Source organism: Oncorhynchus masou, chromosome 27 (assembly GCF_036934945.1).
Source record: "Oncorhynchus masou masou isolate Uvic2021 chromosome 27, UVic_Omas_1.1, whole genome shotgun sequence".
Taxonomy (NCBI): domain Eukaryota; kingdom Metazoa; phylum Chordata; class Actinopteri; order Salmoniformes; family Salmonidae; genus Oncorhynchus; species Oncorhynchus masou.
The window spans coordinates 58,713,807-58,738,806 of record NC_088238.1 but is presented as its reverse complement, the minus strand read 5'-3'; the positions used below and the strand labels follow the sequence as shown (position 1 = coordinate 58,738,806).

The 25,000-nt window shown below is 43.5% G+C and overlaps 1 protein-coding gene across 1 annotated transcript in view; it reads right to left on the bottom strand.

The window, feature by feature from the left end:
• Positions 1-6,890, bottom strand: part of LOC135515392 (NACHT and WD repeat domain-containing protein 2) — an 80,686-nt gene extending 73,796 nt beyond the window's left edge. Inside the window, exon 1 of the mRNA XM_064939063.1 lies at positions 6,725-6,890. Within this exon, the coding sequence (XP_064795135.1) occupies positions 6,725-6,875 (151 nt within the window). The 5' untranslated portion in view covers positions 6,876-6,890. The remainder of the gene's footprint in view (positions 1-6,724) is intronic.
• Positions 6,891-25,000: the final 18,110 nt, after the last annotated feature.

Here is a 25,000-nt window from a genome sequence, read left to right as displayed (position 1 = left end):
GCATCGATCATCATGTCTCCAGAATCAGAACCTCAATATTTATTGGAATGATGCTTTAAGATCACTTTGACCTTTCACCTCCCCTGTGAAGTTCATCATAACTTATTTCATCTGCAGCCTAATAAACTGCACGCTTTCCCAAGTCATAGTGGATGGACCACACACCATATCATCGCGTGACTCCAAGTTTACTTTGACATGATGGCAATTATATCAATATTGATAATATATATTAGTATTGTTACGTTCGTCTGAATGAATGGACCAAGGTGCAGCATGGTAGACGTACATTTTTCTTTTATTAAAAATGACACCAAAAAAACAACAAAATTTAACCGAACGTAAAGTTCTGCAGGGCTAACAGCAACTGTGCAAAAACAAAATCCCACAACAGAAAGTGGGAAAAATGGCTGCCTAAGTATGATTCCCAATCAGAGACAACGATAGACAGCTGCCTCTGATTGGGAACCATACTCGGCCAAAAACAAAGAAATAGACAATATAGAATAACCACCACAAAACACACCCTGACCTAACCAAATAGAGAAATAAAATGTCTCTAAGGTCAGGGCGTGACAGGTATGAACTATACTGGAACAACATTTTTTATTTGGCTTTCAGCAAAATCATCTCAGCTTCAATGTTTTATTGTGCCCATAACCTACATTCAAAGAGTCCTTAAAAGGGCAATCTGGGATTTGTACATCCCTTTTTGGACTTTTAAATGAACCATTGATTCTTAAAGAATTTCTGAATTACATATTGTCCCTTTAATAAGTAGCAGCAGTAACATTGTTACAGTAGTTGGTAAGATGCTTCTTAAATGCAGAATCATCAACAGGGGACTGAGAGGACGGTCTATGGTCTTTGACTACACTAGTCTGGGCAGTGACACGACTGTACATCATAGGCTATAGGTCACTACCAGACAGAGAACACATCCATCTGAAACACGGAATCACATCTGGGGAAGAGGGCCCAGTGGGCCAGACACATCTACAGACACAGTACAACTGTTATGATACTGTAGTTATCTCTGGTAAAGCATAAGTAGACCATACTTAAGGTCATCTCTTCCTTAGTGCGCACTATATCTGAAGTGCATTCCATTCCCCTAGTGTGCCTTATACACCTAGTTCACTCTCCCTATAGGTTCTAGATCACTCTCACTATAGGTTCTAGATCACTTTCCCTATAGGTTCTAGATCACTCTCACTATAGGTTCTAGATCACTTTTCCTATAGTTTCTATATCACTCTCCCTATAGGTTCTAGATCACTCTCCCTATAGGTTCTAGAGCACTCTCACTATAGGTTCTAGATCACTTTCCCTATAGGTTCTAGATCACTCTCCCTATAGGTTCTAGATCACTCTCACTATAGGTTCTAGATCACTTCCCTATAGTTTCTAGATCACTATCCCTATGGGTTCTAGATCACTCTCCCTATAGGTTCTATATCACTCTCACTATAGGTTCTAGATCACTTTCCCTATAGTTTCTAGATCACTCTCCCTATAGGTTCTAGATCACCCGCCGCATAGGTTCTAGATCACTCCCACTAAAGGTTCTAGATCACTCTCCCTATAGGTTCTAGATCACTCTCCCTATAGGTTCTAGATCACTTTCCCTATGGGTTCTAGATCACTCTCCCTATAGGTTCTAGAGCACTAGAAACTACAGGGAGGGTGATCTAGAACCTATACTGAGAATGATCTAGAACCTATATTGAGAGTGATCTAGAACCTTTAGTGAGAGTGATCTAGAACCTATGCGGCGGGTGATCTAGAACCTATAGGGAGAGTGATCTAGAAACTATAGGGAAAGTGATCTAGAACCTATAGTGAGAGTGATCTAGAACCCATAGGGATAGTGATCTAGAAACTATTAGGGAAGTGATCTAGAACCTATAGTGAGAGTGATCTAGAACCGATAGGGAGAGTGATCTCTCCCTATAGGTTCTAGATCATTCTCAGTATAGGTTCTAGATCACTCTCCCTATAGTTTCTAGATCACTCTCCCTATAGGTTCTAGATCACTCTCCCTACAGGTTCTAGATCACTCTCCCTTCAGGTTCTAGATTACTCTACTTAATAACATATTATTATTCCATCTTTGCCAAAACGACTTTAACTTAGTGTAGTGCAGAAATTTCGCCCTCTAGTGGAACAGCACTCCAGCATCAGTGCAAGGTGTGTTACTTCTAGAACAAAACACTATCCAGTCTATAGAGTTGCTGATCACTTGGTGCTGATCACAGACAATGAAGATGTGAATTCTCTCTCTCTCTCTCTCTCTCTCTCTCTCTCTCTCTCTCTCTCTCTCTCTCTCTCTCTCTCTCTCTCTCTCTCTCTCTCTCTCTCTCTCTCTCTCTCTCTCTCTCTCTCTCTCTCTCTCTCTCTCTCTCTCTATTCAGTTCAAAGGGGCTTTATTGGCATGGGAAACATGTAATTACATTGCCAAAATAAACAATAAATAAAAGTGAAAAGACACAAAACAACATCAACAAAAAACGATAGAGAAATGAACAGTAAACATTGCACTCAAAAAGGTTTCAAAAAGATGAAGACATATCAAGTGTTATATTACCGTCTATGTACAGTGTTTTAGCACCAATAGTAGGTGAAGACAAATAAACAGAAATTGGCAGTAGTTCCAATGTTGTTTGTTCTCCACTGGTTACCCCTTCAACATGGCAACGGGCCACACATCTTGCTGCTGTGATTGAACACTGCATATTTGCCTGACAGATATGGGAGTTTATCCATGTTCAATTTGTTTTCAAATTATTTGTGAATCTGGGTGATCTGTGGGAAATGTGTATCTCGAATGTGATCATACATTTGGCAGAAAGTTAGGTAGTGCAGCTCAGTTTTCACCTAATTTTGTGGGGCTTCTCTCGAGAGCCAGGTGTGCCTATGGCGGCTTCTCGCAATCGCAAGACTATGTTTAGGGCCAAGTAACATTCCAATTTGCTCTGTTTTTTTAGTTGATTCTCTCCACTGCCTCTCTCGCTCTCTCGCTCTCTCTCTCTCTCTCTCTCTCTCTGCCTCTCTCTGTCTCTCTCTCTCTGTCTGTCTGTCTCTCTCTCTCTGTCTCCCCCCCCCCTTCCCCCCACAACAACGTATCTGTGTATTGGTGTAGAATCAATGTCTACCTCCCAGCACCAGTATCATGTATTCACAATACTCGTTCTGACTAGTTCTGTATGATGTAATGTAAAGTCTTCTCAGTGATAATGCCCCAGAAACCGAGGGGCGGCAAACCGTGCCAATATGTCCTCCAAACACCGGCTTCGAGGGCATTACCACTTTTATACAACGGGTTACCAACATATTCAGATAATGATTTACATATTTTAATTAAAAACATTATTTTGATGAATTTATTCATACTATTTCATCCTTCCACAAGATATAGTTCTGACACAAATCTAGGGTGGCTACCGAAGCCAGCTGGTCGTTCATTTGATCAGTTCGGTTGTCAGAGATGCGACCCAGTCGTTGGTTCTTAATGTTCCATTGCCGTACCGGCTGGCAACGTTCTTATCCCTTGCTTGCTAGCTAGTCAACTACGGCTAACTTACAGTCATGTCAAACATAGCGGACAGAATAACAGCACTGTAGCTACATTTGGATTGGTGTCTCTATACCGGGACGGTTGAGATAACGTGCCATAATGTGATTAGCATGACAGTTGTAAGTAACAGAAAACATTCCACGACACAGACATGTCTTATATGGGCAGAAAGCTTACATTCTTGTTAATCTAACTGCACCGTCCAGTTTACAGTAGCTATTATAGTGAAAGAATACAATGCTATTGTTTGAGGAGAGTGCACAGTTATGTACTTGAAAATGTATCAATAAACCAATTAGGCACATTTGGGCAGACTTGATACAACACTTTGAACAGTAATGCAATGATTCACTGGATCGGTCTAAAAATTTGCACACACACTGCTGCCATCTAGTGGCAAAAAAATAAATTGCGACTAGGCTCCTAAGTCATATAATGGCCTTTCTCTTGCATTTCAAAGAAAACACGTTTTTCTTTGTATTATCTTTTATCGTATCTAATAAGTTATATTCTCCTACATTAATTTCACATTTCCACAAATTTCAGAGTGTTTCCCTTCAAATGGTTTCAAGAATATGCATATCCTTGCTTTCGGTCCTGAGCTACAGGCAGTTAGATTTGGGTATGTCATTTTAGGTGAAAATGGAAAAAAATGGTACAATCTTAGCTGTTTTCTAGTGATTTATTTAGATGCATCCATAACAATGAGCTAATGAGGCGCAATTTCACCTGGCATAGAACATGTGTTCTCTTGTGAGGACACTGTTCTTCAGAGGAGCTAGCCAACAACACAGCTAACACAATCACTTCAAACTGAAGCTGGATAGATCGCAAACTAGCTGCACTTTCTTCCATTTTACCTTTTTCAATTGACATTTCTTTGTATAATGTATATCCATAACAATTATGCCTGCTGATTAGTTTATTCGACTGGCTGAGAAATGCTGCCCTGCCTGTCTGTCTCGTTCCAACTCCTGACATTATTACTATGGGACAGCTGGAGATCGAATTTGAATATTCAAACAATGTTGCAAATTGTCAGAGAGACAGACAGCAAGGTTTATACAAATCACCTCTGTTGAAAACTAAATGTTAGTCTAAAAGAAATGTGAGATAACGTCTAGATGATTTTTATAGTGGAGATCAAGTTTATAAATTGCCTGGCTGGGCTGATGAGACTTTTTGATTGCTCAGTCAGATGGAACAGAATAAATAGGCATTTTAATGTCATAGATTTAGCCGGTGGTAACTTGTGGAATAGACACCAGCTGGAATATGGTTTTAACCAATCAGAGTTCAGGATTAGACCCACCCTTTGTATAATGTATAGCAACCTTTAGTCAACAGTGTGTCAATATCATTCTTGAAATGGATGGTCAAATATTTCATATGCATTTTATATTTTCAATGTATTCCTATTGGACCTCTGATTCCTAAGCATCTTCAGAGTTACTGCAGGTGAAATTTAATGATTGGACCAGCAACAGGTGGCACAATTCTTCTACTGTGTTTGCCATTGGATATGGATAAAAACCGGGACAAAATCAGAGGAATTGTAGGTCATTTGACAGTTGTTGCATTTTGGCCCTATTTTTTTTGTCAATGAGTGTTTCGTTGTCCCTTTCTCCATCTCGCCCTTCATCTCACCCTCTCTGTTTGTGTCTAGGCTACTCTAGTTCTCTTGCTTTGTTTACTCCGTTTTTAGAAAGCCTATTTTTACTTCCCGACCCGAGGCCGTATTCAGCAGCTCTGCAAGTGCATGCTATCCCCCCTCCGACCCCACAGCCTTGCGCGTCATTGACGTTTTCTCACAAACTGTTAGGAAAATCCCTACCTCACAACGTATTAAACATCGCTTGAGATTAACCAGAATCCCATATGATTAAAATCACTTTTCAAAACGAAGTGAAGTATATTATAATTGGCTAATTCATCCATATAACAGTTGTTGACCGAACGGTAGAATAACTACACAACTACAAGCATAATCTCGGTCTATCCTCTCCAGTCGAGTGGGTTTGGCTCATTAATGTCTACGGCGCTGATGCGCGTCCTAATTGAATTGAACAATACCATTAGTGACTGACTGTTGGACGCGGGAACACTCTGTGTCAGTCAGTGACAGGGCTGGTAGAGTATCGTGATATGTCACTCTCCTGTCCTGTCGTTTGTATGGACCATTGGGACTATCATGATGGGGACACAGTAAATGACAGACCTACATTGATCAACGCTCCTTGTTTTTCTCAGGAACTGGAACGATCTGATATAAATATTGGAAATGATATGAAATACATTTGCTCATGAGCAGCGCGAATTCTAAATCAATCTTCACGTCTGTAAAATCCCTTTCAACCACAGACCAAAATCCTACTAATTTACCAGGTCTGCATTTCATGACTATTTTGTTGGTATATCTGACATGGGGCGGCAGGGTAGCGGTTAGTGGTTAGCGCGTTGGACTAGTAACCGGAATGTTGCAAGTTCAAATCCCCCAGCTGACAAGGTACAAATCTCTCATTCTGCGCCTGAACAGGCAGTTAACCCACTGTTCCTAGGCTTTCGTTGAAAATCAGAGTTTGTTCTTAACTACTTGCCTAGATAAATAAATAAAAAACAGCATTACAAATGAAAAGCAGCCTAAAGACATATATATAAATCGTGCATTTTCACAGACATGTTATTCCTGTAACCAAAGTAGAGGTATTGGATCCGTGTGAACGGCTCACCGCTTTGTTGCATGTCATTTAATTAACACCTCCCTAATTTGGACTGCAAACAGGTTTAACAACAACCCCACCCATCTCAATTCACAAGATCTGAGATCTCAAGCCGCAAGTTACCCACTGATATGTATAGAAGAGGTATACCTGCAAATAACTGGTAACTAAGGGACTGTTGGAAAGGGAGTCATATAAACATTGACTTATATATATTTTCTTACAGGTAATATACCATATCTTCTGTCGGAAATGGGTAAAAGTGCAATGACTTAGTTATCATCGTGCGCGTAACAGGTCACACATGCGCCAGGAACAAACTGTAACGCGCAGCATCCCACTTTTCTGCAGATTAGGTCATCACTAAAACAGTTTATTCAGAGTCATCTGGACTCGCAGATTTGATCCCTGGCCAGTGGTGTCTTACCGTCAGGGTTGGCACAGATGAAGACCCGGACACTCCTGCCCGTGGGGACGTGGTGCGGCGGCAGGGCGAGGACGTTGCCACTGATGGCCGCCCTGCGGAGTGCCGATTCCCGGGGACAGGGCTGCCTGCTCCCCACTCTCGAGGGCCACATGGATGGCGACTTCCAGTGTAACTGCAAACAGGCACACACAGACAGGTCTTTAGTGGATTCTATTGGGGTGATCAGTTGCCACACACACACACACACACACACACACACACACACACACACACACACACACACACACACACACACACACACACACACACACACACACACACACACACACACACACACACACACACACACACAGACAGGTCTTTAGTGGATTCTATTGGGGTGATCAGTTGCCACACACACACACACACACACACACAGGTCTTTAGTGGATTCTATTGGGGTGATCAGTTGCCACACACACACACACACACACACACACACACACACACACACATACACACACACACACACACACACAGGTCTTTAGTGGATTCTATTGGGGTGATCAGTTGCCACACACACACACACACGCACGCACACACACACACACACAAATCAAGTTAGCATGGATCTGCCAAGTCCTAGAAGGCAACCTCGAAATAGACCCATATTATAAGCCCATGCTTTCTTTTGCATTCAGTCATAGGAATTTAGCATAACAAAACGAATTACTGTCATGTTGCATGCGTAATTTGAATACATTTCCTTGGCTATTATGGCTGAGCATGTGAATCATCATGCTGTGAAACAAACAAACAAACAAATGACAAGACAGAACAAGAAGCAAACAAAGGGCAAGCATCGGTCGAAATCCCCACCCAGAGGAGATGCTTGAAGAGGGATAGAGAAGGGGAGAGACAGCGCTAAACTGTTCAGACCGGGGGAAGATCTCAAGCCGCTGTTTTCCACAGAGTTGATGATGTCCTGAGATCTTTGTTTCACGGACAGAGACCGCAAAACAGACAACAAAACACCGGGAAAAGTTAGAAAGTCCCTAATGTCAAAATGTGAATCCTTTTTCGTATTTATCATGAAAATAAATACTCAAAATCACTGAACCACTGCGTTCAGTGGACTTGACTGTTATGGGGGAGGAGCCTGCAGATACCACACTAAAACAAGAACACTTCTCGATGCTCACATCTTTCATTCGTTTCATTTCGAAAATATCCAACCGTGGATCCTTGAGAATCAACAGACACGGTAAAAACGCCCATTTAGAGTTCTCTTCACCGGGAGTCAGCCCCTGGAGACGGGAGAAACAGCAGCCGGTTGGCAAAGAGCGGCGCTCAGCATCTTGCTGCGGTTGTGAAGGAGCGCAGGCTGGAGAGAGCTCCAAATACCGTCTCGCCCCCCCCCCTCTCTCTCGCTCTCTCCCTCTGTCCCGGTTCCTTCAATGGAGATAGCCTAGCAGTGGTCCTCACTGCTCAGTACCGGGTAGGGATAATGAAAATTGCTATGGACCGCGCGGTCAATGAGTGAGAGAGTCACGCGGGCGATTCGCTCGTTTCCTCTCTGTCAGCGAGGCGGGAGCCCTGCGCCACTCCACATCGCAGATATCTCTTATTGTGGATGGGGGAGCCAGGGGGAGCGAACGTCTCACGGGAGGAGAAGGAGGGGTTTGGTTGGAATTCATTATTTTATCGATAAATGTACCTCTCTTCTGCAGCCCCTTGTTATTCGCGCTGGAAGTTTAAGTGCATTGGATTTCTACTAAACGTAATTGATTACGGTGCTGTTCTTGGAGAAATGCTGAACCGCCATGTATTCTTGAATTGCAGAGTTTGAGGAGAAAAAGCAATAGAACCACACAAGCTGAATAGACTAATGTATAGGTGTACATATTACCCACAACATAGGGCCTATTTATGAAACTAATAAAATGTAGGCTAACCATTATATTAAGGAATTACAGTCATTGTGTTGATCACATCATATTCAACGTCAACAATTAAACACACACATCATGTTTTCAGAGGTACTTGCTCTCCAGGATCCTCTGTGTGAGCGTGTGTCGCTATGAGCGGCCCGTTTAACGGTACCCCACGTGAAGCCTGTTTGGAACCGGTAAATGTCACGGAGGCCAAGGGTTTAAACAGAGTGGTGAGTCCAACAGCGTTCGCCCTTTATTTACCTAATTGTTCCGTTAGACCGCTAATCCCCGAGCATGTTAATGACGTCTGCACCTGCACGAGTTTAAATGGCTTTGGGGTTTTATCAGCATGGCACGCTGGCATGAGCTGAATGTTATGGAGTACATCACCAGGGTCCAGGTCAGTCAACAGCTAGGCCTGTCCCAGACACACACTGGCTGTGTGTGTGTGTGTGTGTATGTGTGTGTGTGTGCACGTGAGTGAGTAGTACATGTTTGTGTGTGTGTTGGCATGGGCACGTGTTCGCAGCATGCACACACACATCACATCCCTGACTGTGCCAATCTGCCAACGCGCACACACACACACACACGCACGCCCGCACACACACACACGCACGCACGCACACACGCACGCACACACACGCACACACGCACACACGCACACACGCACAGACAGACCATCTCCCTGACTGTGCCAATCTGAGCCAGAGTGAATCACCAGTGCTGTGAGGAGACGTGATCTGCCACCTGAGATACTGAGAGACGTACAGGACAGGGCTGGCTGGCTGTTTACTTGGCAAAATATGGACGCACACACTCACTCACAGGCCAGACATATGACCTATCTTTCACTCTCCTTCTCACAAGCCAAAGGAAGAACACGCAACAGGCCTATAGTGTATTGTGATAGCCTGGTCCAAGACGCAGATCAATATCTCAATCCCTAGACAGGTGCATGCACTTTCTCACATAAGACAAATCCAGTAGACAATATTGACTGGGCAAGATCCCAGAGACCACTACACTACAGAGAATAGACAGACCCACTACACTACAGAGAATAGACAGACACACTACACTACAGAGAATAGACAGACTCAATACACTACAGAGAATAGACAGACCCACTACACTACAGAGAATAGACAGACACACTACACTACAGAGAATAGACAGACACACTACACTACAGAGAATAGACAGACACACTACACTACAGAGAATAGACAGACTCACTACACTACAGAGAATAGACAGACACACTACACTACAGAGAATAGACAGACACACTACACTACAGAGAATAGACAGACTCACTACACTACAGAGAATAGACAGACACACTACACTACAGAGAATAGACAGACACACTACACTACAGAGAATAGACAGACACACTACACTACAGAGAATAGACAGACACACTACACTACAGAGAATAGACAGACTCACTACACTACAGAGAATAGACAGACTCACTACACTACAGAAAATAGACAGACTCACTACACTACAGAGAATAGACAGACACACTACACTACAGAGAATAGACAGACTCAATACACTACAGAGAATAGACAGACACACTACACTACAGAGAATAGACAGACTCACTACACTACAGAGAATAGACAGACACACTACACTACAGAGAATAGACAGACTCACTACACTACAGAAAATAGACAGACCCACTAAACTAGAGAATAGACAGACCCACTACACTAGGGAATAGATAGACCCACTACACTAGAGAGTAGACAGATCCACTAAACTAGAGAGTGGACAGACCAACTACACTACAGAGAATAGACAGACCCACTACACTAAGAGAATAGACAGGCCCACTACGCTAGAGAATAGACAGACCCACTACACTACAGAGATTAGACAGACCCACTACACTACAGAGAATAGACAGACCCACTACACTAGAGAATATACAGACCCACTACACGAGAGAGAATAGACAGACCCACTACACTAGAGAATATACAGACCGACTACACTAGAGAATAGACAGACCCACTACACGAGAGAATAGACAGACCCACTACACTAGAGAATAGACAGACCCACTACACTAGAGAATAGACAGACCCACTACACTGGAGAATAGACAAACCCACTACACTAGAGAATAGACAGACCCACTACACTGGAGAATAGACAGACCCACTACACTAGAGAATAGACAGACCCACTACACTAGAGAATAGACAGACCCACTACACTAGAGAATAGACAGACCCACTACACTGGAGAATAGACAGACCCAATACACTACAGAGAATAGACAGACCCACTACACTAGAGAATAGACAGACCCACTACACTACAGAGAATAGACAGACCCAATACACTAGAGAATAGACAGACCCAATACACTAGAGAATAGACAGACCCACTACACTACAGAGAAAGACCGTGTGCAAGTAGAGGCTGAGGCCTGTGGTCATAGGGGGTAGTTGAGGATAGGTGTGTGTGTATGCCTGTTTTTAACACACAAACACTTCTTCCCAAAAGCCATTGATGGATGACTGTGCTGCTGGGAAGCAGCTGGAGGAGATACAAAGTAGAATATCGCAGTGGCTGGGTGAAGTTCACTGCAATGTATTTTGTTGGGTAATAAACTCTGCTAGTTCTTCTGCCATATGACAGCTATATAAAATAGAGAAGGAACAGGTGCCTATTATAACCCCCCCCCCCCATTTCCAGAGTCATATGACATTAATGTAGTTAGGATGCCTGAGGGTCATGGTTGGGGGTGGTGATCGGTGGATGGTACTTCAGAACCATGCTCGTGGATGACGGTATGTAGGATGCCTAAGGGTCATGGTTGGGGGTGGTGATCGGTGGATGGTACTTCAGAACCATGCTCGTGGATGATGGTATGTAGGATGCCTGAGGGTCATGGTTGGGGGTGGTGATCGGTGGTTGGTACTTCAGAACCATGCTCGTGGATGATGGTATGTAGGGTGCCCGAGGGTCATGGTTGGGGTGGTGATCGGTGGTTGGTACCTCAGAACCATGCTCGTGGATGACGGTATGTAGTGTGCCTGAGGGTCATGGTTGGGGTGGTGATCGGTGGTTGGTACTTCAGAACCATGCTCGTGGATGATGGTATGTAGGGTGCCCGAGGGTCATGGTTGGGGGTGGTGATCGGTGGTCGGTACTTCAGAACCATGCTCGTGGATGACGGTATGTAGTGTGCCTGAGGGTCATGGTTGGGGGTGGTGATCGGTGGATGGTACTTCAGAACCATGCTCGTGGATGACGGTATGTAGGATGCCTAAGGGTCATGGTTGGGGTGGTGATCGGTGGTTGGTACTTCAGAACCATGCTCGTGGATGATGGTATGTAGGGTGCCCGAGGGTCATGGTTGGGGGTGGTGATCGGTGGTTGGTGCTTCAGAACCATGCTCGTGGATGACTGTATGTAGGATGCCTGAGGGTCATGGTTGGGGGTGGTGATCGGTGGATGGTACTTCAGAACCATGCTCATGGATGATGGTATGTAGGATGCCCGAGGGTCATGGTTGGGGGTGGTGATCGGTGGATGGTACTTCAGAACCATGCTCGTGGATGATGGTATGTAGGGTGCCCGAGGGTCATGGTTGGGGGTGGTGATCGGTGGTTGGTACTTCAGAACCATGCTCATGGATGACGGTATGTAGGATGCCTAAGGGTCATGGTGGGGGTGGTGATCGGTGGTTGGTGCTTCAGAACCATGCTCGTGGATGACGGTATGTAGGATGCCTGAGGGTCATGGTTGGGGGTGGTGATCGGTGGTTGGTGCTTCAGAACCATGCTCGTGGATGACTGTATGTAGGGTGCCTGAGGGTCATGGTTGGGGTGGTGATCGGTGGTTGGTACTTCAGAACCTTGCTCGTGGATGACGGTATGTAGGATGCCTAAGGGTCATGGTTGGGGTGGTGATCGGTGGTTGGTGCTTCAGAACCATGCTCGTGGATGACGGTATGTAGGATGCCCGAGGGTCATGGTTGGGGGTGGTGATCGGTGGATGGTGCTTCAGAACCATGCTCGTGGATGATGGTATGTAGGATGCCTAAGGGTCATGGTTGGGGGTGGTGATCGGTGGTTGGTACTTCAGAACCATGCTCGTGGATGACTGTATGTAGTGTGCCTGAGGGTCATGGTGGGGGTGGTGATCGGTGGATGGTGCTTCAGAACCATGCTCGTGGATGACTGTATGTAGGATGCCTGAGGGGAATCCTCAGAGGATATTTTGCCAATAGAGTCTGGGGGACAGCACATATCACTGGGGGGGGGGGGGGGTCATTTGAAGGTCATGGTTAATTGGTGATCTTTCAGATAAGATCTGATAGGTGTCAGTGTTTGTGCCTTCACGTGTGTGTGTGTGTGTGTGTGTGTGTATGTGTGTGTGTGTGTGTGTGTGTGTGTGTATGACAACCACCTCTCTGTCCTCCACACACTTATTCATCACATTTGATGAATGTCTGAGTGTTTACAGCAACAACATCCGCCTCTCTCATACAGAAACAGCGTCAGCCAGGAAACTGATAGAAAAACCTGGGCTGATGGGCTCAGACATAATCCTGTTATTAACGATGACAGGGACTCTAATCAGCCCTCCAACAATGGATCTCCCCTCACTCTCTCTCTCCCTCTCTGCTTCTCTCTCTCCCTCTCTGCCTCTCTCTCTCTCTCTCTCTGCTTCTCTCTCTCCCTCTCTGCCTCTCTCTCTCTCTCTGCCTCTCTCTCTCTCTGCCTCTCTCTCTCTCCCTCTCTGCTTCTCTCTCTCCCTCTCTGCCTCTCTCTCTCTCTCTGCCTCTCTCTCTCTCTCTATCTCTCTCTCTCTCTCTCTCTCTCTCTCCCTCTCTGCTTCTCTCTCTCCCTCTCTGCCCTCTCTCTCTCTCTCTCTCTGTCTCTCTCTCTCTCTCTCTCTCTCTCTCTCTCTCTCTCCCTCGCTCTCTCTCTCTCTGCCTCACTCTCTCTCCCTCTCTGCCTCTCTGCCTCTCTCTCTCCCTCTCTCCCTCTCTGCCTCACTCTCTCTCCCTCTCTGCCTCACTCTCTCTCCCTCTCTGCCTCTCTCTCTCTCTCCCTCTCTGCCTCTCTCTCTCCCTCTCTTCCTCTCTCTCTCCCTCTCTGCCTCTCTCTCTTCCTCTCTGCCTCTCTCTCTCTCCCTCTCTGCCTCTCTCTCTCTCTCCCTCTCTGCCTCTCTCTCTCCCTCTCTGCCTCTCTCTCCCTCTCTGCCTCTCTCTCTCTCCCTCTCTGCCTCTCTCTCTCTCTCTCTCTCCCTCTCTGCCCCTCTCTCTCTCCCTCTCTGCCTCTCTCTCTCTCTCGCTCTCCCTCTCTGCCCCTCTCTCTCTCCCTCTCTGCCTCTCTCTCTCTCTCTCTCTCTCTCTCTCTCTCTCTCTCTCTCTCTCTCTCCCTCTCTGCACCTCTCTCTCTCCCTCTCTGCCTCTCTCTCTCTCTCTCCCTCTCTGCCCCTCTCTCTCTCCCTCTCTGCCCCACTCTCTCTCCCTCTCTGCCTCTCTCTCTCTCCCTCTCTGCCTCTCTCTCTCTCCCTCACTGCCTCTCTCTCTCTCCCTCTCTGCCTCTCTGCCCCTCTCTCTCTCCCTCTCTGCCTCTCTCTCTCTCCCTCTCTGCCTCTCTCTCTCTCTCTCTCCCTCTCTGCCCTCTCTCTCTCCCTCTCTGCCTCTCTCTCTCTCCCTCTCTGCCTCTCTCTCTCTCCCTCTCTGCCTCTCTCTTCGCCAAATAGAGGATTAGGAGGCCTCAATGAAGCTGTATTAATCCCCACCACGACATAGAGTCATCATCAGCACGGTCGCATCGCGACACATCGCATCGCCATCCAAATGCCTTAATATCAGGGGCCATGAAACGAGATGTCAAAGTGCTGTCACTTTTTTTCTTCCACCCCCCCACCCACCCCCCACCACCACCACCCCTTTCCGTCTAATCTTTTGCAAAAAAACGGCAGACAGGAGGCAGTCATTTAAGCCCGTTGCCGCAATAGCCGTTTCTCTCATAAGGTGTCACATTGTTTATGATGAAAACATTGGCGTCAGGTGAGATACATATGAAGGATCTTAATTTGATCAGCCTGTCGCAGGACAACTTTCATTTAAAGCCACGTCTTTTTTTAAAATCAGTGTTTTAAATCATGTGTGTATGTCTAATACACTGCTGCCCAACCCTCTTCCTGGAGATCTCCTGTCCTGTAGGTTTTTAGTCCAACCCTCTTCCTGGAGATCTACTGTCCTGTAGGTTTTTAGTCCAACCCTCTCCGTTGGAGATCTCCTGTCCTGTAGGTTTTTAGTCCAACCCTCTTCCTGCAGATCTACTGTCCTGTAGGTTTTTAGTCCAACCCTCTTCCTGGAGATCTACTGTCCTGTAGGTTTTTAGTCCAACCCTCTCCGTTGGAGATCTCCTGTCCTGTAGGTTTTTAGTCCAACCCTCTTCCTGGAGATCTCCTGTCCTGTAGGTTTTTAGTCCAACCCTCTTCCTGGAGATCTCCTGTCCTGTAGGTTTTTAGTCCAACCCTCTTCCTGGAGATCTCCTGTCCTGTAGGTTTTTAGTCCAACCCTCTTCCAGGAGATCTACTGTCCTGTAGGTTTTTAGTCCAACCCTCTTCCTGGAGATCTCCTGTCCTGTAGGTTTTCAGTCCAACCCTCTTCCTGGAGATCTCCTGTCCTGTAGGTTTTTAGTCCAACCCTCTTCCAGGAGATCTCCTGTCCTGTAGGTTTTTAGTCCAACCCTCTCCGTTGGAGATCTACTGTCCTGTATGTTTTCAGACCAACCCTCTTCCTGGAGTCCTACTGTCCTGTGGGTGTATAAACCCCTACAAAAATGTATAAACCCCAACAAAAAATGTATATTTATTATAATCCACATAATAATTCACATTTCCTGTTGCTGCAGGAACATTACTCTGCTGTAGCTAAATGGTTCAATGTAAGATGCTACATCTGTAGAGGAGTTATTTACGGATGTGCGCGGCAGTGCGTTTCAGTGCTCTGCAATTCACGTTTTTGTTTGTGCTCGCGACGTGACCTTCGGTGCCTAATAGATTTATATTTTTCCCTGAGAGGAGATGAGACAAGCTGAAATGATGGTGGATGGTGTAATGGCTCTATGACAAATAGACGCATGTGTGTGTCTGTGTATGAGAGAGAGAGTGTGCGTGTGTGTGTGTGTGTGTGTGTCTGTGTATGAGAGAGAGAGTGTGCGTGTGTGTGTGTGTGTGTGTGTGTGTGTGTGTGTGTGTGTGTGTGTGTGTGTGTGTGTGTGTGAGAGAGAGAGAGAGTGTGCGTGTGCGTGTGTGTGTGTGTGAGAGAGAGAAAGTGTGCGAGTGCGTGTGTGTGTGTGTGTGTGTGTGTGTGTGTGAGAGAGAGATAAAGTGTGAGAGAGTGTGTGTGTGTGTGTGTGTGTGTGTGTGTGTGTGTGTGTGTGTGTGTGTGTAACATGGCGGATCATTATCAGCTCAGTTATAGCTCTCTGTAATATCTGTACCATTGGTTATCATTACTGTTTTAAGGGCCTATCATATTTGTTTTAGTCTGCCCAAGGCTTCTAGTAAATATTCAAACTATCCACTAGCCAGAGTAGGGGCTAAACGTCCACATTAAAGTCTATTCAGGAATCAAATTTAATATCTATGAAGAAATGTACCTGCGTGGTCTTTCTATATCCCCTGGACAAAAGTAATGCACTAAAAACAATACCAAAACAAATGTTTGGAATGCCAAGCGTGTGCAAAGCTGTCGTCAAGGCAAAGAAGAATCTAAAATCTAAAATATATTTTGATTTGTTCAATACTTTTCTGGTTACTACATGATTCCACATGTGTTATTTCATAGTTTTGATGTCTTCACTATTATTTTACAATGTAGAAAATAGTAAAAAAAAAAAAAAAAAAAAAATCTTGATTGGGTAGTTGTGTTCAAACTTTTGACTGGTACTCTACGTTTATAGGGATCTATATGGTCAAATGTGTACCATCCCATCTATCCATACAACAACGGCCTTTACCACCAAACCTTGACTTAGTCATTGTTTTCTATGCGTTGTGTATGACTGACCTATCCTGCATTACTAGGAAAGTCCCATGTCCATATACTGTATGTTCCTCTTCCTTTAAATAAGTCTATCGGCATGACGATTCCGTTAGGACAAAGACAACACACATCCCGTAGACGTCTTACAGAATCAGTCATAAAGTATTCATCAGGAATTCGCTTGACTTGTTTCCTTTTTGCATAACACTTTAGTATGCAGATGTTGTTTTAATGTATGATGTCCACATGAATAATTTATTTGATTAATTAAAAGAGCCAAAAATATATTTTTTTTGAAGGCTCAGAAAATTAACAGTCCAAAAAAAGGATCTTCGACTGTCTCAAAGAATATCCAGACAGACAGTGTGCGATACAACACAAGACTGATTTATTTTTTTACATACTGTAGATTTAATTTTATATAGGCACACAGGCACACACGCTGTCACACATATGTTATTGTTGCGTCAGCGTTATTTAAGGAACCAATTGAAGCCGCCTTGAGGGCAAGTTTGGGGCTTCAGCGTCAATTTGGTGACGCGTGATACAACACAAGACTGGTTTATTTTTGTCTATTTAAGTTCTCTATTATGTCATGTTTCTTGGTCTGTGTTCTGTGTTCTGTGTTCTGTGTGGACCCCAGGAATATTAGCTGCTGCTTTTGCAACAGCTAATGGGGATCCTAATAAAATATAAAAACACCAAAAATTGCCTCAACCGAAGATTCAGTGGCCTTACTGTCACGCCCTGGTCTATATTTATTATGTTTATCTTCATTTATTGGGTCAGGCCAGGGTGTGACATGGGTTTATTTGTGGTGTGTTTCGTCTTGGGGTTGTGTGGGGTGTATAACATAGTCTATGGCTGCCTGAGGCGGTTCTCAATCAGAGTCAGGTGATTATCGTTGTCTCTATTTGGGAAACATATTTAGGTAGCCATATTCTGTGAGTGTTTTCGTGGGTGATTGTTCCTGTCTCTTCACCAGATAGGACTGTTTAGGTTTTCACGTTTGTTGTTTTTGTATTGTTCGTGGTTTTTCGTTCTTCAATAAATATGTCTCAAAAGTACCACGCTGCATTTTGGTCCGCTCCTCCTTCAACAGAAGAAAGCCGTAACACTTACGGTTTGAGTGTCCGCCCTGAGATTGGAAGGAGTTTGATCCCCGGGCCGAGGCGTGGGACTTGGTGCATCTCTGCAATAACGAGATATATTGGGGCTAAGGCTCTGCGATAGAATAGAGGCATGTACTGGGTCCTGTGTGGCTCAGTCGGTAGAGCATGGCGCTTGCAACGCCAAGCGTCGTGGGTTCGATTCCCGCTAGGGCCACCCATATGTAAAAGTAGTGGCCCCAGCCGACTTGTAAGTCGCTTTGGACAAAAGCGTCTGCTAAATGGGATATATTATTATATTATTACTTGTACATCACGCTACAGAAACAGGAGCTCTGGTCCCATGAGCTGTTGTGGCACAAGCCAACCCAGTGGGCACATATGTCAATTCAATGTCTATTGCATTGAAATTACGTGGAAGAAATGTTGATTCAGTGTGTGTGGGAAGGCTCATACAAGGATTCTTACTTACTTATATGCTGTACAGTACCAGTCAAAGTTTGGACATAACCTACTCATTCAAGTTTAAAAAAAAAAAAATATATATATATATATATATAACGGTTCTCTTGAGTTGAAGGAGAGGCGGACCAAAATGCTGCGTGGTTTCTATTCATGGTTCTTTAATAAAGAAAACTATACATGAATAGACTAACAGAACAATAAACGTGAGAAAACCTAAACAGCCCTATCTGGTGCAAACACAGAGACAGGAACAATCACCCACAAAACCCAACACCAAACAGGCTACCTAAAAATGGTTCCCAATCAGAGACAATGACTAACACCTGCCTCTGATTAAGAACCATATCAGGCCAAACATAGAAATAGACAAACTAGACATGTAACATAGAATGCCCACTCAGATCACACCCTGACCAAACAAAACATAGAAACATACAAAGCATAGAATAAGAGTGAATAAATCAAAATGATGAAAAAACACATGGAATCATGTAGTAACCAAAAAAGTGTTAAACAAATCAAAACATATTGTCATGCCCTGACCTGAGTATTCTTTGTTTTTTTAATATATTTTGGTTAGGTCAGGGTGTGACATGGGTGATGTATGTGTTTTTTTGTACTGTCTAGGGTTTTTTGTAGGTTTATGGGGTTGTTTACCATCTAGGTGTTTATTTATGTCTGTGGTTGCCTAGATTGGTTCTCAAATAGAGGCAGCTGTTTATCGTTGTCTCTGATTGGGAACCATATTTAGGCAGCCATCAACTTTGGGTATTTGGTGGGTTATTGTCTATGTGATGTTGCATGTTTGCACTCAGTATTTATAGCGGTCACATTCGTTTATTCTATGTTGTTTGTTTATTTGTTTGTTTATTTGTTTGTTTAGTGTACTTCGTGTTTGTTTTCATCTATCATTAAAAGGATGTATTCACATCACGCTGCGTTTTGGTTTCCTCACTATGACGTTCGTGACATATATTTTTTTCTTGAGATTCTTCAAAATAGCTACCCCTTTCCTTGATGACAGCATTGCACACTCTTGGCATTCTCCCAACCAGATTCACCTGGAATGCTTTTCCAACTGTATTGAAGGAGTTCCCACATATACTGAGCACTTGTTGGCTGCTTTTCCTTCACTCATTTCATCCCAAACAATCTCAGCAGGATTGAGGTCGGGTGATTGTGGGGGCCAGGTCATCTGATGCAGCACTCTATCACTCTCCTTCTTGGTCAAATAGCCCTTACACAGCCTGGAGGTGTGTTGGGTTATAGTCCCGTTGAAAAACAAGTGATAATCCCACTAAGTGAAAACCAGATAGGATGGTGTATTGCTCCCAAATGCTGTCGTAGCCATGCTGGTTAACTTCTTGAGTGTAGGGGCAGTATTTTCATTTTTTGGCTAAAAAACGTACCCATTTGAAACTGCCTATTTCTCAGGGCCAGAAACTAGAATATGAATATAATTCAGATTAGGATAGAAAACACTCTAAAGTTTCCAAAACTGTGAAAATATTGTTTGTGAGTATAACAGAACTGATATTGCAGGCGAAACCCTGAGAAAAATCAAACCAGGAAGTGGCTTCTATTTTGAAAGCTCCATGTTCCGTAGCCTGCCTTTGCTCCATTTAAAGGGATATCAACCAGATTCCTTTTCCTATGGCTTCCTCAAGGTGTCAACAGTCTTTAGACATAGTTCGTTTTGAAAAATGAGCGAGAAAGTTAACATTGCGTCAGTGGATAGCTGGGTGTTCGCAGAGTTTTGCTTGCGCAACATAGTGGGGCAGCCATTGTGGGGGCAGTCCCGGTTGATATATTATCGATTATATATTTTAAAAACAACCTGAGGATTGATTATAAAAAACGTTTGACATGTTTCTGTGGACATTACGGATACTATTTGGAATTTGTGTCTGTGATGCTGTGACCGCTCGAGCGGTTGTTATGCGAAAAGCTTTATTGAAATCTGACATGCCAGGTGGATTAACAACAAGCTAAGCTGTGTTTTGCTATATTGCACTTGTGATTTCATGAAAATTAAATATTTGTAGTAATTTAATTGGAATTTGTCACGCTGCAATTCAGCGGGTGTTGATGAAAATAATTCCGCTAACGGGATGGGTGCATCAAGAAGTTAAGTGTGCCTAGAATTCTAAATAAATCACAGACAGTGTTACCAGCTAAGCACCCCCACACCATCACACCACCTCCTCCATGCTTCACGGTGGGAATCACACATGCAGAGATCATCTTTTCACCTACTCTGCGTCTCACAAAGACACAGCGATTGAAACCTGAAATCTCAAATTTGGACTCACAATACCAAAGGACAGATTTCCACCGCTCTAATGTCCATTGCTCGTGTTTCTGGGCCAAAGCAAGTCTCTCTTCTTATTGGTGTCCTTCAGTAGTGGTTTCTTTGCAGCAAATCAACCATGAAGGCTTGATTCATGCAGTGTCCTCTGGACAGTTGATGTTGAGATGTGTCTGTTACTTGAGCTCCGTGAAGCAATTATTTGGGCTGCAATCTGAGGCTGGTAACTAATGAACTTATCCTCTGCAGCAGAGGTAACTCTAATGAACTTATCCTCTGCAGCAGAGGTAACTCTAATGAATTTATCCTCTGCAGCAGAGGTAACTCTAATGAACTTATCCTCTGCAGCAGAGGTAACTCTAATGAACTTATCCTCTGCAGCAGAGGTAACTCTGGGTCTTCCATTCCCGTGGTGGTCCTCATGAGAGCCAGTTCCATCATAGCGCTTGATGTTTTTTTGTGGCTGCACTTGAAGAAACGTTCAAAGTTCTTGAAATTTTCCATATTGACTGACCTTCATGTCTTAAAGTAACGATGGACTGTCATTTCTCTTTGCTTATTTGAGCCATTCTTGTCATAATATGGACTATGTTTTCACCAAATAGGGCTGTCTTCTGTATACCCCCTACTTTGTCACAATACAACAGAGTGGCGCAAACACATTAAGATGGAACGAAATTCCACAAATGTACTTTTAACAAGGCACACCTGTTAATTGAAATTCATTCCAGGTGACTACCTCATGAAGCTAAGCTGGTTAAGAGAATGCAAAGAGTGTGCAACGCTGTCATCAAGGCAAAGGTTGTCAACTTTGAAGAATCTCAAATATGAAAAAAACATTTTGATTTGTTGAACACTTTTTGATTAATATATAATTAAATATAATTATTCTACAATGTAGAAAATAGTACAAATAAAGAAAAACCCCTTGAATTAGTTGGTGTGTTCAAACTTTTGACTGGTACTGTATAGTTATTTAGAAGGCTCAAGGGGGTATGTGGCCGATACACCACGGCCAAGGGCCGTTCTTAAGCACGACACAACGCAGAGTGCCTGGATACAGCCCTTAGCCGTGATAAATTGGCCATATACCACAAACACCGAGGTGCCTTATTGCTATTATAATCTGGTTACCAAGATAATTAGAGCAGTAAAAATACATGTTTTGTCATACCCCTGGTATACGGTCTGATATACCACGGATGTCAGCCAATCAGAATTCAGGGCTAGAACCACAGAGTTTGTAATTAATTTTTAATTACGTGTGCTGACAGGCACACGCGCTGACACACACTCTATTATTACATCTGTGTTATGAAGCTGCCTTAAGGACATGTTTGGTGCGTCAGGTAGCCTAGTGCTTAAGAGCATTGGGCCAGTAATGTAAAGGTAACCGCTGGTTTGAATGACTAACCCTAGCCTAAAACTAGGTGAAAAAAATGTGTTTTTGTGCCCTTGAGCAAAGGCACTTAACTCCAATTAACCTTCTGTAAGAGCATCTGCTAAATGACTAACCATCTGCTAAATGACTAACCTAAATGACTAAACCTAAATGACTAACCATCTGCTAAATGACTAACCTGTAAATGACTAACCATCTGCTAAATGACTAACCTAAATGACTAACCATCTGCTAAATGACTAACCTAAATGACTAACCATCTTCTAAATGACTAACCTAAATGAATAACCATCTGCTAAATTACTAACCTAAATGACTAACCATCTGCTAAATGACCAACCATCTGCTAAATTACTAACCTAAATGACTAACCATCTGCTAAATGACTAACCTAAATGACTAACCATCTGCTAAATGACTAACCATCTGCTAAATGACTAACCTAAATGACTAACCATCTGCTAAATGACTAACCTAAATGACTAACCATCTGCTAAATGACTAACCTAAATGACCAACCATCTGCTAAATTACTAACCTAAATGACTAACCATCTGCTAAATGACTAACCATCTGCTAAATGACTAACCTAAATGACTAACCTGTAAATGACTAACCTAAATGACTAACCATCTGCTAAATGACTAACCATCTGCTAAATGACTAACCTGTAAATGGTGATTGTATCAACAGTATGTGGTGGGTTCAGTGGAAGAGTGTAGCCTTTCAATTGGACTCGATTGAACCTGCCATTCTCACAATGACATTAAGAAATAGTGCCCCTGTTATCCATGATGGATTTGCCAGATAAGCCAATACCTGACTGAAATAACACAGAGCTGTTAAGATGCAGCAACATTGGGCTGTGCATTACATTTGCTCCACTGTTTTTGTTTTGGTCAGTGCTGTCCGGAGCTACCCTAAACCATAACGCTGACCTTAACATTTTTTCATTTCATCTTCAATGGGGTAGGGATGTCCCAATCATACCGGACAGCACAGACCTTTTTTGTTTTGTGAATGAGGTTCTCTCTGTAGTCTTGAGGGAGGACTCTCAATACTCCGAGAGAGAGAGAGAGAGAGAGAGAGAGAGAGAGAGAGAGAGAGAGAGAGAGAGAGAGAGAGAGAGAGAGAGAGAGAGAGAGAGAGAGAGAGAGAGAGAGAGAGAGAGAGAGAAGCTCACAGTATTGGCTGGCTTACAACACAGCTTTCCCCCCTGCAGCAATGTCATCTGCAGAGGGACAGGCTAATTCATTAGAGAATCAGGACAATATCTGCCGGTTTGATGAAGTAACATGGTTAGCTACAGATGTAGGATCTTAATTTGAGCCAGTTTGCTTCAGCAGGAAAAGAATCCTAAAGTTACAGGACATATGTGAATTATTATGTGGATTGTAAGTAATGGACATTTTTGTAGGGGTTGATACATTTTTTTAGGGCAAAGTCTGAAATATCAAAGTGGAAAATAATTCTAAGCAACAAAAGAGTGATCAAATTAAGATCCTACATCCTACATACTGTATATCCTACAAATTGAAAAATGTACTTGGAGCTAACTCTGCAAATAGCGCTGCTGGATGATTTCAAAAGTCATAGTCAATCGATCAATAATGTAATGATACTCTTAGCAAAAAACATTTTTATTTTTTAGAAACTATGAGAATAGAAAGGACCAGAACTTTTGTGAAATATGACAGTACAGCGGAGGCAGCTAAAAAAATCCAAACTGGATGATCTTTAGAGATGGGAAGGGCTGCATACTGTATATACCTTGTTACTTCACAGCCTTATTCTAAAATGTATTAAATCTTTTTTTCCTCTCACATCAATCTACACAAAATACCTCATAATGACAAAGAAAAACAGGTTTTTATACATTTTGCAAATCTATTAAAAATTGAAAATTAAATATCACAATTAGATAAGTATTCAGACCCTTTACTCAGAACTTAGTTGAAAGACATTTTTGCAGCAATTACAGCCTTGACTGTTCTTGGGTATGACGCTACAAGCTTGGAACACCTGTATTTGGGGTGTTTCTCCCATTCTTCTCTGCAGATCGTCTCATGCTCTGTCAGGTTGGATTGGGAGAGTAACTGTACAGCTATTTTCAAGTCCAGGCTCTGCCACTCAAGGACATTCAGAGACTTGTCCCAAAACCACTCCTGTGTTGTCTTGGCTGTGTGCTTAGGGTCATTGTCCTGTTGGAAGGGGAACATTCGCCCCAGTCTGAGATCCTGAGGGCTCTGGAGCAGGTTTTCATCAAGGATCTCTCTGTAGTTTGCTCTGTTCATCTTTGCCTCGATCCTGACTAGTCTCCCAGTCCCTGCCGCTGAAAAACATCCCCACAGCATGATGTTGCCACCACCACTCTTCACTATATGGATGGTACCAGGTTTCCTCCAGATGTGCCACTTGGCATTCAGGCCAAAGAGTTCAATCTTGGTTTCATCAGTCCAGAGAATCTACGGAAAATTCCTTCGACACGCATTGTCAACTGTGGGACGTTAGATAGACAGGTGTGTGCTTTTCCAAATCATGTCCAATATATTAAATTTACCACAGGTGGACTCCAATCAAGTTGTAGAAACATCTCAAGGATGATAAATGGAAACACGATGCACCAAAGCTCAATTTCGAGTCTCATAGCAAAGGGTCTGAATAGTTATGTAAATCAGGTATTTCCGTTTTTGCTTTGTCATTATGGGGGTATTATGTGTAGGTTGATTTTATTTAACCGTTTTAGAATAAGGCCGTAATGTAACAAAATGTAGAAAATGTCAAGGGGTCTGAATGCTTCCCGAATGCAATGTATATATAGCATATAATTGACAAAATAATTATATAATATGAAGTTTGTCCTTTATCACAGGTTAATGCTAAACTGATTGAATATAGCCCTTTGCCTCCCCTGGCCTCCCTGCCCTTAGCCTCCCTGGCTGACCTTCGCCTCCCTGGATGCCCTTAGCCTCCCCTGGCTGGACCTTAGCCTAGCCTCCCTGGCTGCCCTTAGCCTCCCTGGCTGACCTTAG